The sequence below is a fragment of the Nestor notabilis genome, unplaced genomic scaffold, assembly GCF_000696875.1.
Source record: "Nestor notabilis isolate BGI_N333 unplaced genomic scaffold, ASM69687v1 scaffold35131, whole genome shotgun sequence".
In the NCBI taxonomy this organism is placed as follows: Eukaryota; Metazoa; Chordata; class Aves; order Psittaciformes; family Psittacidae; genus Nestor; species Nestor notabilis.
The window spans coordinates 1-15878 of NW_009914840.1; the positions used below are offsets into that span (position 1 = coordinate 1).

Genomic DNA, 15878 nt, shown 5'->3' on the forward strand with positions numbered 1-15878 from the left:
AGTTGCCAGCTGGGCTTGAACGACGACACCTTGTAATTGAGAGCCAGAGAGAGCTTTTACTTCACATGAAGCTTTCAGTGGTTTCTTACTGGCTTGGGTTGAACATCTTGATTTTAAAGGATTCAAGCTGAAATAATGAAGCAGCTTTAGAGGTGTGGTGTGTACTATTAACATCAGGGGGGCGTTCTCTCATTTAACTTTTACTTAACTGGACTTTGAGCCTTAAGCCCTTGTTCAGGTTTGGCTATACTGATCTGAATGGCGAGTAGTATCTTAATCACAGATGCATGTAGTTGTGTTAGCACTCATCAGATACAGCTGCTCTCAGTAGTGGGTGAAAATGAGCTGAAAGCTATGTGAAGAGGGCCCTGATTTGAGTGGCTGCTTAAAACTTGCTGTGTGATATTTATCTTTGTAAAAGATAAATCAGTTTTACTGTAATATTTTCTAGGAAAACATAGACATTGCTGTAAGACAATGACAAATATTGGGGAGAATGAGCATAACAATCATGTTGTGTCCATTTTGAATGATAGGGTTTAGCCATGCTGTGTAGATACATTTTTGAAGTAGGGCTTGGTGGAGGGACTTAGAAGCTATACAGTTCTCTGAAACTACAATTGTAGTGACTTGTGCAGCATAATGAAGTTCTGATTGTGATGAGGAAGTGGCCTTGTTTATATTTCCTTCATGTGATCTCTGACTAGCAGTAGTAGCTATCTTGGTGTGAATACTCCAGATACAAGACTGTCGTTATAGTGATCCTTGCACACTCTTTCCTCCTTAGCCTTTGCAGACTTCCCCCACCCAGTGCTGCTTTCCATGGATACCATAGCCTCAGAGGCACATATTCCCTACCCATTGTGCTGGAAGGCAGGTGGAAAGACAGTTTGTAACCACAAAAGGAAGGATTCATCCTCCCTCAGATAACCTGGAACTTAGTGTCTAGCCTTGCCATGGTGTACAGACTTTCACAGTGGTCAGTGGAGCGAGAAGCGGTGGCTATACAGCTATTAAAGAAAGACAAGTGGGATGAATTGTTCTTAGAGAACACCTGTCTCTCTTCACTGACTGTAAAAGGAGGCTGTCTGCAGCTGGTTTCTGCTCAGGAAATTTTAGGGAATCTTAAACTGTGACCCGTGAGAGATGTCCAGTAGTATCCATAGGGTACTATTAATGCAGCGATAAAGTGGGCAGGTAAAGCTTACTCTGGAACCATGGTTCTGGTCACTGATACTTGAGAAGGGGGTACCCTAGTTCTAGTGGAAATTTTGTGATGGGCTAGAGTGCCTACTTTGTCAAAGGAAGCTAAAAGAGTATGTCAGAGTTTAAAGAAAACAAAGAAGACTTATTCCTTACACCATCATAAAAGATAAGCTGGAAGAATGATGTTGGCACAGGTGGCAAAAGGCTCCTGTAGGCTCTTTACAGATCAGTGTAGTCTAGAAAATAACAGGTTCTGAATGATGTAGGGCTGAAAGTTATATATAGTTTATGCAGTCGGAGAGAGGAAAAAAAATTGCATTTGGGTGCATGTCTGTGTGCAGCAGGGAGAGTTTTGGAGATTACAGGATTTTGTTGCCTCCTGTAGCAGGCAATTTAATTTCATACCTTCAGGTCTGGTACATTGGTATTGAAGTCCTATGTCAACAGTTATTAACAGTGGTTTCTGACCTGTTTGTTTAACAGAATGTTTATGTTTAGTGTTGGTTTAACAGAAATAAAATGTTTTAGCTCTGTACAATGTTCAAGTCTTTCTATCCTGTGATAACAATATGGCAGTATTAAAAAAAACCCTAAAGTCAAACCTATTTGCATTGTCTCATTTTGTGTATCATTAATTTTCAATTAGGTTAGTGTTAGCACTGATAATTACAGCAGAAAATAACTACCTAACATTTTATTACTTAATTTTTTTTCAATTTCTTCATCTCCTGTTTTTATGTGGTAATGAAGAACTTGCTGTTTCAAGCTCCTGTTACAGTAGTAAGTGGACACTTCTATTCTGCTCCATCAATTTTGGCAGTTTCTTGGAATGTTACGCGATGTTAATCTGTTGATAGGATTGAACGCTCTACTATTTTGTTGGGTTATGTTATATCCTCCTTTGGAAGAACGATAAAGGTAAAACAATTTTCTCTGCACTTGAAGTGATCTGGGATATAAGGAATTATGTTCATAGTTGTTTGTTGTTTTAACTTTCCTACCTAGTATGTAATTTTGGATACCATTGGAAGTGTGTTTTCATCCTATAAAAATAAAACTCAGTTTTAAAGTAGATGTTGTACCCTGTGAGACTTCTGTTAATGACTGGATTTTGTGGTTATACTCGGCAGTATTTCTGCTGGTTTGTTTGCATTCAGGAAATACTTTCAATAAGTCAGACAACAAACTGAGAAAGATTGCTTCATGAGATCCAGTAATTGAGTCACCTGATGGTTAGCTCTTAATGGCTCCTGTTTTTCCCTTCCTCCCTGTTCTTCTTTTTTTGTTGGTTTATTTTTGTTTGTTTTGGTTTTTTTTTGTTCCGTCTTTAGGCTGTGGATCTGTTCTAAATGAAAAAGGTGAAGTAGAAATGGATGCCATAATCATGGATGGAAAAAATTTAGACTCTGGAGCAGTATCTGCAGTTAAATGCATAGCAAACCCAATAAAACTTGCTCGACTTGTCATGGAAAAGGTATGTTGAATGTGTACTTGATTATGAAGCATTTTTTTCATTAAAAACTTCATCCAATGTATTGATACATCTCAATGATGTTTGCGTAATGCTTTAAAGGAGGAAAGAAGGGGAAAAGGGATGGTAGTGTATGGAAACTATGGTCATGACCACAAAGAGCTTTTATTTTAAGGGTTTTTGAGACATATTTATTAAAAATAGCATTCTAAGGACAGTTCTGTCTTGCATTTGGAAGCTCAAGGAGGAATTGACCTATACATGTTAATCTCCTATAGCTCCACAGCTGGTGTAAATTTGAAGGAAAATCATAAAACCCAACTGTACAGGATCAAGTAGTATCATGCAGCCATAAACCCATGAAATTTTGTGGTAAAGTGTATTATGCTTTGCCCAGATACAAAAGCTGTGTAGACGATAAAGTTTAAATATAAATGTTGGCCTGAATTGCTTGATACATCTTGAGGTGAGCTTCTGCTGCTTCTGCATCAGGTATTGTAAATGGGAACACCAAATGATGTGACTCTTGTGTTCATCTTGGACAGGAATTCTGGGGCACCAAACCAGGATATTTCACAGTACATTTCAAAGTGTATTTTCTTTTACTGTGTATAATTAAAAGTATTTTAAACTCTGTGACCCATGGGTAATAAGACTTTTTCTGGAGTCCTGAGCATGTCAGAATGCTTAGTTCCCAGTGATTTAGAGATGCCTCACTGTCTTGAGGAATTTTAAAACAAGCAGCTCCCCAAACCATCCAACCAAACCGAAAATACCCTGTCTAACTTTTTGTTATTTCTGTTACTATCGTGGAACAATATGGGCTCCATCTGGTGGTCAGAGTAGTTCTTCTAGTTGTTGTTGCGCACTGTGTGCCGTTATGTTTTCAATAGGCTCAAACTTGTCAAAATTCACAGGGTAGAAGGAAGAAGGGCACCAGAATAATTTCCATTCATGATTTACTGTGCTGTTGAACACGGCAGCCTCTAGTTAACATGATAAAAGCCTTCCATCGTGTAATTCAACAAATCCTTGAGAAAGCAGTTAAATTCCTATTTAATTATTCCTGTTTGGAGTGAACAAAAGTAGAATGATACCAAATTAGCCTTTTTTTTTTTTTTTTTTTTTTTAATGGGGCATGCAGTCCCCGTCAGTTCAAACACTTCATAGATGGGCATCTTGTGAACATTAGAGCACTGTTTCATTGCTATAGGTGAACTGCATCTATGTTTTCTCCTACTATATCATTCGGTGCTTTGTGCACTGCCAGGATTGTTAAGTGAAGAACAGTGATGGTCTGAATTTCAGGGCAGCTGCAGAAATTTGGGGGATTTTCTGTTCCCCATTTCCCATTAAAATGAACTAAATTTGACAACCCAAAACCCTATCATAAAAGCTTAATCCTCTATATGCACGTATTTCTTGTTTGTGCAATTCAGGAAGGTGGGTATGTTATCAGGATCTGTGTATGGGAGGGAAGCCTTTGGAAAAGTTTTAAGAAACAACTTCATTTTTTACAGTAAAACTTGTTTTTGTTTTCTTTAAACTAATTTGAAGGATGATACAGTCTTAATTGCTGAAATCAAGTGATGGGGAGAGCACAGCCTTGTGATATATATAAAGTAAAAGAAGTTCAGTGTATTTGCTAAAACAAACAAACAAAAACCAAACAAACAAAACCCCGCAAACCAACAAACACCCATTACCAGGAAAAAAAAAAATACTGGACCATGTGCTTCTGGTGGTTTGGTGGCAGAGGAGGGCAGTATTGCACAAAGAAGTTTGCTTTCAAGTCGGAGAACATCAGCTTTCTTATAAGTAGGTAGAGCTTTTGTTGTCTGGTAACATCACTTGGCATGTAAGCCTGTTGTCCACTCTTTCACGCATACAGAGAACCTCTTCCTTGTAACCTGTATTCTTGTTCCCTAAAGCAATGCTCTTGTGAATTGTGGACTTACTTTGTCAGTAAAAAGGTATTTAAATTTTCAAAAATGTTTAATGTCAGGGCCACAACATTAGGAATGTTTCTAAAACGTAGTCACATTTCCCATGTGTGTAACTATTGGAAGGGATTAGTGCAGAGGCTGTAATAGGTTTAAGCAGAGATCAATGTCTGTGGTTTGGGAAGAGGTTTGGCTGGAATCCCTTAAAACAACGCAGTGCTATGGGTTGGTGATGGTGGTGATTGCTTGTCATTGCTTTAGAAATCAATAAGGTTGATGGCCCGCAACATCTTGAAAGTCTGAAGCTTTGAGACTGTTAAATGTTCTGTGGAGTGCAGCATGACACAGAAATACCCAACATCTGGAGTCCTCGCTTCAGGCTTAGAGCTGCATATGTGCCACTTCAGTGCCCTGCAAGGCGCTGTGGGCCTGCTGCCTCAAGCATCACGTGGTTCTGCTTTTGGACCTCAGCTGGTACCTGTGTGCTGTGCTGCTGCATGAACATTCAAGTTTGCTTGAAGTCAGGTGCTATGCTCTGGAATAGCTGCATAATGTACAGTCAGACCATTGCTCCTCCAAAACATTCCTAGGCTCTGGTGTGCAATTAGTAGCTGTGTAGTGGTCCAAGAAGCTGACGCTTATTTTTGGACACAGATTTATTAAAAAGAAAAAAAAAAAAAAGGTCAGATTTTACAGGTCCTACTAAATTATAAGGATTACTGAAACAAATTTATCTGGCAAGTTTCTCTAAAATAGTAATTAACCAAGCTGTAGAGGCTTTGAAGCATGGATTCAACTAGTTACTAATTTGAAATCTGGCCTAAGTGCTTTGCTAAATGAAGGAGTCAAAATAGAGCTTCTGCCAATGTTCTTAGAAGAGAGCAAACATTTTTTGTTCAAACCCATTAGGACAGTATTTTTTCCTTAAATTTGAAAATCTGGGTCTAGAAGAATAGCAGCTAGGTGAAGGAAATATTTAAAATAATGGTTCTGCTGATGTGAAGAAACACTTTAGTGTATGATAGTTACATTTTTTTTTGTTAAGGTGTAATACTTTTAGGCAGAACAGGAATTTATTTCCCATTCTTTCTGTCTGAGTAAAATCCTTCTAGATCTCTTAGTTAACTGGACGAAACAATTAAGTAGTGATTTGGTGGCTAACTGGAAACAGAACAAAAGTTGCATGCAAATTAGCAAAAGAGCACATTTCCAATTTCTCTCCTCCTATTATAATAAGCATTAAAAAGATAAATGCAGTTGTTTTCTACTGATGATTAAAGTTTGTGTTTTGGAGAGCTGGAAGGTTTTTTTTAGCTAGTGGAAGAGGATATTGGCATAGAAATCTAGAAAGTTTAAACATAAAACAAGATTTTGAATTTTCTTTGTGTGAATCCTTCTAAAAAGAGTGATTATACAAAACTACTCAGTGCAAGGCAAAACAAGAATTGTCACTGAATCTCTTGTCTGTCTTCTGTAGACGAAGCACATGCTGCTGACTGACCATGGTGCACACCTGTTTGCTCAGGCCATGGGTATTCCTGAGACTCCAGGGGAGAAACTCATAACCGAGAGATCCCGGGAGAGATGGAAGAAGAACCTTGAGCCAGATTCCAACCCTGAGGAGTTTCAGAAGTAGGGTTTTTGTAAAATATTTCTTCTTTTTAAATTCAGATAATTTAAGTTGTCCTGTCAGTTATAAACAAACAAAAAAAACAATCCAAAAGAGAAAACCACAAACAAACAAACCCCCAAAGCTTGAAGATCTGTATTCACAGAATACTTCAGTTCCAAGTGTTACATGGTTTAATACAGTCTTTACAGTATGCTGTCAGTGAAAGTAATGATAAAATGAAGCTTCCAATGAATTTGCTCAAGTGTGACTGAAACAAATTTGAACAAACGGTTGATGTTTAAGAAGGTTGTCAGTCACTTTGACATAACACAGGTTTTGTGGCATTAATGGAGGACAAAGGTAGAACTTACTATTGCTGCTAAAATCACTAGTTACGGAAGTGCATAGAACCGCTTTAATGAACAGCAGGCATCACTATGTATAGTTCTTTTCCATGGTGGAACTGGGAGTTTAAAAAATCCCCAATCCACATTTTAAAACAAGTCCATGGAAAAAATAAAAAAATAAAGCTGGTCTTGGTTAAGTAGATGAACAAGTATGTCTTCAAACTGGATTGGTTAGTTAAGCAACATCAGATTTTTGACCAGTAACTTCTTCTCAGTGCTGATTGTGGCTATTGGTTATTGTAGATAGGAATGAAAAAAATCAGCAAGAAGTTCAGTGTAGTGGGTGGTGTAAAAAGAGATGGTACTAGATGATGTTGCACAACAACAAAATGAAAGTCACTTGAAAAAGAAGCAAGTCTCATATACGAAATAGAGGGGAAGGTGAGGTGGATGAGGAAGGAAGGAAGATTATCAGGTGTCAAAAATGCTTTTTCTTTTTTTTTTATGCCTGTGAGGTAGGCATAAATGCTGCATTGTTTTGAGCTTTCATTTGTACATCAATGGTTGTGGCATAGGATAGAACTGTATTACATTACATAAGTGCTGTATTACATGATGTTCATGTGTTCTGTGAAATAGTATTAATGAGAGAAGCAGAGCTGAAGAATTTGTAGACCAAAAGGAGGAAGTTTCTTCTGTGGGCGCATTAATTAAAATCCATGAAATGAGGCTATAAACTAGAACTGTAAGTTACTTTCCATAAATTGCTAGAAGGAAAAACAAATTCACAAGGCAAGGGTAAATATGATCTTGTAAACAAAGTGAAGTTTTTCCTTGACTATAAGGTCTCAGTTGCAATTATTCTTGTATCCAACAGAAGTTTTCTTTTGATCCATGGTCTGTTCAAGGACTGTGTTGTATTATAATTCATTGTGAAGAATTTTGAGGATGGCATAGCCCCTACTGCCACTTGGTCTCCTGAATATATAAGTTGGAATGGCATGGCATCTGGGTGTCCCTTCAGTCTTTATAACTGCTTAATTTTTATTTTTATTTTCTTATAACAATGTTAGGCACCTTCAATTTCAGCATTGTCTTGTTCTGGAATGTATGATACGGAAGCCTTGTGTATTTCTGAAGAGGTCAAGACTTTTTCTACCTAGCCACGCTGTGCTTTTTCTGACAACCAGTGCCCAAAACATCAGCACAAACTCCCAAAGTTAAAAACAGGTCTTTTTTATGCAAGCCTATTTGTTCCTGTATCACATGTGGAATGTTCTTTTTCCCTGCTGTGTCCACAGTGATTATGTAGAAACTTGCCTGGGGCGAACAGACAGAAAGTGAAGTAGTATTAGTCAGAGGCAACATAATACCAGCTCATACTGGGAATTTGAAGGTTGGCATGTACTTCACATGCAGTCCTCTGGTCTTAACAATGTTGGAAACCTTGGGGGCTCACAGCTTTCCAAGCAACCTTCTGTGTCTCCAGAAGAGAGACCTTTCTCTTTTGCTGGTTAGAAGCCCACATTCATTCATTCATTCATGCTAAAAGCTTATGATTCCATAGCATGTATGACATGGCATCTTGCTGACAATAAGGTGTGGTTTGATATATCTTCAGTTTCTCACTTCAAAGATTCTTACCATACTTCTTGTCAAGAATTGGTGAAGATTGCTGAAGAACCCCACAGAAAAGGAGTCTAACCATAAAATAGTAGATGGGCTTCTAGCCCTTGTGTGAGTCACACTGTAAGAATAACTCGAGGCAGTATTAATTAACAAGGACCCTGGCAGCAGTCACTGTCCTTCTGATGTAGGTCTAAGGGACAAAATAGCACATGCCGTTAGTTGAATGGGGATAGAAAAGTACATCTAACTTCGTGGATACTGGACAGTGAATGATTTGGATGAAAGGGAATGAACAAATCCAACTGATCCATTCTGTATCACAGTATATGCAGTATGTAAGAATAATTCGTGATTGAACAAAGTAATTCCTACTGATAGCATCCTCTGGTATACCACAGTTACTTGTTGAAGTTCTTGCTATTGTCCGAGCAATATAGAGATGGTTATAATACAGTATCTTTGAGAGTTTTGCCTGCTTTGGTAATGTTTCTAAGTCAACTAGCTATGCAACAGGTTGTTTATATCATTTTTGTCTTTGTTCTGAAGATGAACAAAGAAAACATCTGACATTGAAGCAATAAAAAAGTTTAAAGGGAGAGTAAGAAATAATGTAGCTGCCTACTTACTCCACTGCAGATAAGGTGTGTTGGACACATTCACTGTTACTTATTGCCAGTTGAGTTCTTGTACCAAAACAGATAGCTGCTGCATATGTGATCTGTGTACTTTCAGTATTCTTACAGTTGCTTAAAGGTAAATTCATACCTAGGAAAGCGTGTACATCTGGATGTATCTTTCTTAATTTCTGAGGAAGATCTAACTTTAGTTGGTGGAAGGGTGCCACATGAGTGTGCAAGGGAGCACTGAATTTACTAATACTCTTCTCAGCAAATCACTTGTAACAGATGGATGGGTGGGAAGCCCATCTGCACCATCATACCAGTTTGAGATGAGGTCTGTCTCCATGTAAATGTCAGAGCAGTTTGTAAGGCCTGTGATTCATCAGTCAACTTTCAATTGCTGTGAATGAAGTGTAGGGACTGACAGTATGATATTTTACATAAGCTGGAGGGAACAGGAAGTTGGTTCTCTGAGAAATTGACTGTGGGCTTCATGGTACACAGAAACTTTGACTTTATCAGCTTAGATTTTGGGAGACTAGAGAGAGACCCTCAGCAGTGCCCAGGGAACCTACAGAGGTATTCCTGTTCCAGTCACCTATTGAGCAGTTCCTTAAAGGATTGTTAGAAATTCTTCTCCTGTGTGGAGGGGTTTAGATTTTTTTGGTACACCTCTCCTAGCCAGATACTGTTTTATGTTCCTACCTGAATTGCCAAGATTGGAATACGTGGACACTCAGACCGCTGCTTCTCAGTAATGTCTTGCTTCTCAATGCAGCAACTGTTACAGTAAGTTACAATAGCCTTTTTTTTTTTTTTTTCCTCTGAGTGTGAATGCACATGTATATTGTAAGCAGCCTGTTATATATGACTTCTCTGTGCTGAGGAAATAAAGCAGTAGTTGAGACTTCTGTTTTCTTCAGGGCATGAAGATTAAGCTGATGTGTGGTTTCAGCAGATTCCGCTGCCCAAGTGATTTAAACCTCGACATTGCATAGCTGCAGAGGACAAAGAAGAAAATACGTATTAATGATGCGTTGTGAACAATGCTAGTTGAAAGGCACATAAACAACTTTTTTTCTGGTGTGGCATTCAAACATTTAGGGGAATAAGGAAGAGGAAAAAGGAGGAACAGGAAGGAAATGATTCAGTGCATGCATAACATTACTGTCCTTTTCTGTATTCACGCCTTTATGTGCATTGTCATTAATAATTCCGGTTAATCTCCCGTTGAGACACTGAAGACAATTCCTGCATCTTCAAGTGGCTGTTTAGGGGAAGGTTGTATGTCAGGGGTGGCACAGCCAAAAAAATACTCCAGAACTATGCTGGCTAGTAATATTTCTGCCCCATGTGCTTTTGTTTTGTGGGTTTCTTTGTCTCTCCCCAGCCCGATGTTTCCATACTATGAAGGTAAACAAGTTATGGGGTGTGATATAAAAGAATTAAGTATTTTCTACTCTACTGAATATAAAGCTGTGAGAATTGTTGCATATTGCTTGTTACTTTTGTAATTGGAAGCATGGTGAAAAATAGCTTTATGATGAGTAGTAATTTTTTTGTAGTAATATTTTTTTAAAGCTACCTGGAAAATAAATGCAACGTGCTTTGGCAGGTATGCTTTAATTCTGCCTAATTTTGTGAACTGTTTTTCTTGGCAGAGACCTTGGAACAGTCGGTGCTGTTGCTATAGACAGTGAAGGCAATGTAGCTTGTGCAACATCTACTGGAGGACTCTCTAATAAACTGGTTGGCCGTGTTGGTGACACAGCATGCATAGGTATGGGGTGTGGGGTCTTGCCTCATTTTTTTGGAGGTACCTAATTTAAAAAAAAAAAAAAAAAGTATTACACACTCTGCTTCTCATTAGTGAAATGAAACATAAATATATATGTATATATGAAATGAAGGTCTAATTCAGATATATCAAAGCACAAGTGTCTTAACACAACATGGAAATTGCAAGTAAGGATTTGGAGTTGAGGTGTACTGTCATTATGATTATTCAACATGTTTCTGTCTGGAAAATGGGGATGGGAATTTCTTTTTTTCTGTCCTTTCCTGAATGCTAACTGCATTTTTCTTCTGTTTATTCTGATAAAGCTCTCCTTTTGTACATCCATGGTTATAGCTAAGTCAAAAAATGTAGCCTGTTCCATATGAAGGTGCTGTTTTTCTGACACTTAAGTTATTAGGTATAATTGTAATTACTGTTTGTCATTTCAGTGAGCCAGAATTGTAAAATGACTGGCAACTTTGAGTAAATTCCTGTTCTTGGAGAGCCCTGATAAGACTGCCTTAGAACCTCAGAGATGCGGTGTGGAATAAAGGAAATATTTTAAGAGACCTCTTATCCAAGTATAAAGAGACACTTGAAATCCTTTCCCCAGACTTCTTCCTGTCATGGGACAGACTTGTCTTTTGATTGCTTCAGAGTTATACCATATAGCTGAGATTTGGAAAATAATTATTTTTAGCAAAACAGATTCCAAACTCACATAGCACTGCTGTTGGCAGTACAGGATTATTATAAAACTAATACTAACTTTCTCTCACACGCTAAATTGCAGCCTTCTGACTGCAAACACCCATTCCTTATGTAGATCATGTTCAGGGCTCCTATAGTATGCAACATAGGTCTGTGAAGGACAAGTGGAACTAGGCGCTGTTAAGTGTCTTGCTTGCATCTTTTCTTTTACTAGACATTTGCAGCACTGGATGCAGGAACACTAGCTGTCCTTTTAAAAGGACAGGCTGATTGTGGCAGTGTTTTTCCATGTGTGAGTCAGGGTACGTTGAAAAGATCCGATCTGATCAAGAAAGTGCAGAAGGGAAGAAACTTTCACTGCTCTTCTGTGCCTCTTTCCCCTCCCCCAGTACCTTGTTTATAATGCTGTGGTATGTTCCTCCCCAGCTCCTGGGAAATATTTTTCTTAGGAGATGTGCTAGAAACATGGGTGTTGAGCAAGCGGAAGCTTGGTGAAGAACAGGGTGTGGAATGTGCCAGCAAAACAAGGATGGGAGGGAAAGAAAATGAAGGAGGGGGGGAGTGTGAGTTCAACAGAAGAAACACTGCTTGTGGTGAGGACTTACAAGAATTCTTCTGGGGTGCTTTGTGATGCTTCACTAGATCCCAGGCTCTTCAAATCTCTTACCTGCTTTTGCTCTTGTGGATGAGTTACCCTCAAACTTTGGTTAATTCACCGATGTCCTCACAAGATCTTCCTTCTTACCATCTCAATTAGTAAATGTTGTCTGTCCTGGCATTCTGCATCCTATCACAGTCTTGCTGATCCTCAATATACTGTCTCTTGCTGTCCTAGAAAATATTTTTTGCCCATCCCTGTGAAGTGTTGGCCTGCTTTTGCTTCCTGTACCACAAGCAGATCACTAGCCTTCTACCTCTCTCAGGTTGGCATCTGACTTCATCCAGCTGTTGATTTCTTTCATATATTTAACTTTTCAAATTGAGGCAGCAATGAGAAAGAAGTTTGTTACTGACACTTTGCTCCCAGAAGTGGACAGAACTGATGGACCTTAAGGAAGAAATGCTTGGTACCCATTCTAAACAATGCAGAGTTTGTAAATTGTAGTACAGAATATTGACTTCTTTGGGGTTTTTTTCTCTCTGGAAAGGAAGTGGAGGTTATGCTGATAATCGTTCTGGTGCCACTTCAACCACAGGACATGGGGAGAGCATTATGAAAGTGGTCTTAGCCCGACTGATCCTCTATCACATGGAGCAAGGTACATTCCAAACTTCCTGTAGGCTGAATCTATAAGGATAGGAAACATTGCCTAATGACAGGTTTCAGTTTATGTACTGTCATCCTTGAACAGTTGTCAGAAGAGTTGCTCCCAGGGGTATATGGATGGGTCATCTCTCTTTAAAAACAAAACAAAGTACTAAAATATTAAGAAATCTAAAACAGTCTTAAATGGACAGAAATATCTGTGCTGCTTGATGTTTAATCACGCTTTAGATCAATGTACTCTGAAAGACATCGTTTGCTTTAACTGAAGTTCTCTTAGTATTTTTTTCAATTTTAAACTAAAATTTTGTGAACAAAGAAACTGAAAACAAGTAAAAGCAAGATATATTTAAGGAAGCAGTAGGGGAGAACTAGAGATGGATAATCAGAGCTGAAATAAGAAAGCATCAGATATCACCTTTCTCATAAACTGTAAAGGTCTTTATTTTAACAGCTCTGATTATAGCAACAGAAATGCTTTTAAGATGTTTTAACTATGATTTAAATTTTCATTTTGTTTTGGAAAATACACTAAACTAACTGGGTGGGTATGTGGTAAACAGCTGACACAGTACATCTTCTGTGACTGTAATACAATCTGACTGTGGGATGACCCTTTGGAGCTTTACCTTCATGAGTTAGTCTGTCATCTAAACCCATGATTATATTACAGCCTGTAAACATAGCCAGACAACATACTTGTGCTGCATGCAGTTGAAGAACCATTAATACAGATACCACCATTATTTTTAGAAAGCAATAGCTTTTGGGCAGTAGAGTGTAACTTGCTTTGAGATCAACCAAACTGGAAACAGTGGGAAAACTTTCAATTTACATTTTCATTGGACAAGCAGTGAGTAGGGAGACAAGTAACTGAGAATATTTTTGTTATGCTTCATAGCGCTGTTTGCGTATAATGGGTACATTTCTCTGTAAATCTCTTGGCTAATGTGATAGTTTCAGCATAAAACACAACCTACAGATTATTTCCCAAAGCTTTAACACATTACGATCTCCCCTTAGTCTCTATGTCCCTAGCTATTCAATTTGTGAATGACCTTCTAAGCTCTCTTTAGTCTAAACTGTGTAAATCAGTTTCTTCTCTGGCTTGAAGTTAACTGCATCAAAACCTATGCATTGATAGCAGTTATCTGGCTTGTGATAAATCAGTATGAAAGGTAAATGAGGCTCAAACTAAAAAGTGTGGGTTTCTTTTTTTAAAGAGAGAAAAAAAAAGAAAACAAACCCAAGCATGTGCATGTTTAATGGGTTTGCACTTGTTCACCCTGCCTGTGCTTGCTCTACGTTCATACGTCTTGCCCAGAAGTGTAACTCAGCTGCCAGAAAAACACATCAGCAGTACTTTTTTTTATTCCCCCCTCCCCATTTCCATGAAGGTGCTGAAAACAAACCCTCAAGTTATTATAACTTTTTGAGTTCCTAAACAGTCAACTGAAGCTGTGTATTTAAGAACAGATGTAGAGCTCCTTCATAATTCTGTTCAGCTAGTCAGTAATTCACATAGTAAATATCTTCTTTTGGACCAATGCTGCAAAATTTACTTTCATATTGCAGGAGTGAATTGCTTTTCCCAGTCCTCACAGCTGTTGGGATCTCTGTCTTATGGTGGCAGCTGTTGTCTTGATGAAAAAATCAAACAGTGAAATACTGACCCTTTGAAGTCAGTGCCACTGACTTGAATAGTCACAGTGTCACCCGTAACGTCAGAGAAAGGAGCTTTATCCTGTCAGTCACCAGTGCTGTGAATAATTCTGACTCTGCTGGTTTTGTCTGGTTTTAACTCAAAATTTGCAGAGAAGGCATGAAGGTCAGTTTTTGTTCTGCAACCTAAGCTGCATAACATTACTGGTGGAATGTATCTTGGAACAATTAAGCTGAGCTAACTGCACTCCTGAATATATATTTGAACTTGTAGTTTTCTGCAGCTACTACAGGCCAGTGTGTATGATGCACACTTTAACTTTGATTTATTTAGAAAATATTCCTGTTAATATGAATGAAGCGTAATGAAAAGATAAAGTTGCTTTGCTGGTCCTTTCTCTGATGTGTAGTACATTGGGTCCTCATCTCGCCTGTTGCTTTCAGAGGTTTCAGGAAGAGTGACACTGATGCCTGCTTTTGATAAATTACAACAATGTGAAGTACATGCTTTGAACTCCATTGCAGCCAATGGACTTGGTACATAGATAATGACTGAAATTTTTGATTGTTTTAACGGGGGGTGGTAGGGGTTTCAAATTGTAAATGCTTTAAATCTAGCTTGTGACAAACCTTTGATGGAAAGCTTGCAAATTGACGTATTTCCCTTCAAATGATGGTATCAGAAATGTTGTGTCTTGAACATAGATTTGATGAGTTAGTCTATATCAAACACTGAAACTGAATTACAATCTGAAGCTATTTAAATCCTGGTTTTGTAACAGCACCATACCATTGCAGCAATTAACAACTGTCCAGAGCTCTCCTATAAACAGTTTCTTTGCTACACTGGAAATTTCCTGCCAATTTAGTTGAAGAAGGAATTACATTTGGCTGGCTCCATGGGGAGGGGTGAAACTTCAAGGGAATTTTAGAACAGATACCATGAAGTTATCTTGTTCGTTTCAGGAATGTCACCAGAGATGGCTGCTGACACCGCATTAGACTACATGAAGGCACGAGTTGGGGGTTTGGGGGGTGTCATTGTTGTTAACAATTCAGGAGAGTGGGCAGCAAGGTTCTCCACCAAGCAGATGTCCTGGGCTACTGTAAAGGATGACCAGCTGCATTATGGGATTTATGCTGGGGAGAGGCATACGAAATCTGTTGATGAAGCACTTGCATCTGAAAGTGGGGGATTCTGAGAATGAACAACATCAACTGAGGAAGAATGAAGACTTTTTTTTTTTTTTTTTTTTTTTTTTTCTGGAGGACAGTGGCAGTTGATTTCATCTTTCTGAAAGATCTGTACTCTTTTGATTGGTTCACAAGCATCACCACATTTACATTCAGAATGAAATCTGGACATAGTTCTTCAGTGGTCATGGATAGTGGATGTATAGTGTTTATTAATACTTCTGGGAAGTCAGGGGATTCTCCTTTTCTAGATGAGAAAGAGTGGTCAATAGGTTTCTTGGTTAGCATGCCTTAATCCTACATTAAAGGGAACCTGAGTTTCAGTATTAGAGGAACTCCTTTCCGTGCCCGTTCCCAAGAGACTGCTGCCACAATGATTTGAGATTAATACCTGTTAATTAAAGACGGAATTTTGAAAATGGCATTGCTCTCCAGAGTCTTT

At 38.4% G+C, this 15878-nt stretch overlaps 1 protein-coding gene across 1 annotated transcript; it reads left to right on the plus strand.

The window, feature by feature from the left end:
• Positions 1-2537: 2537 nt before the first annotated feature.
• ASRGL1 (asparaginase like 1) lies at positions 2538-15574 on the plus strand (the record flags this gene model as incomplete). The annotated part of the gene is made up of 5 exons (XM_010023835.1): positions 2538-2680; positions 6098-6252; positions 10490-10608; positions 12465-12575; positions 15209-15574. Coding segments are annotated over 5 exons (764 nt in total), but the record flags the coding sequence as incomplete, so codon positions are not given.
• Between the last annotated feature and the right edge of the window lie 304 nt (positions 15575-15878).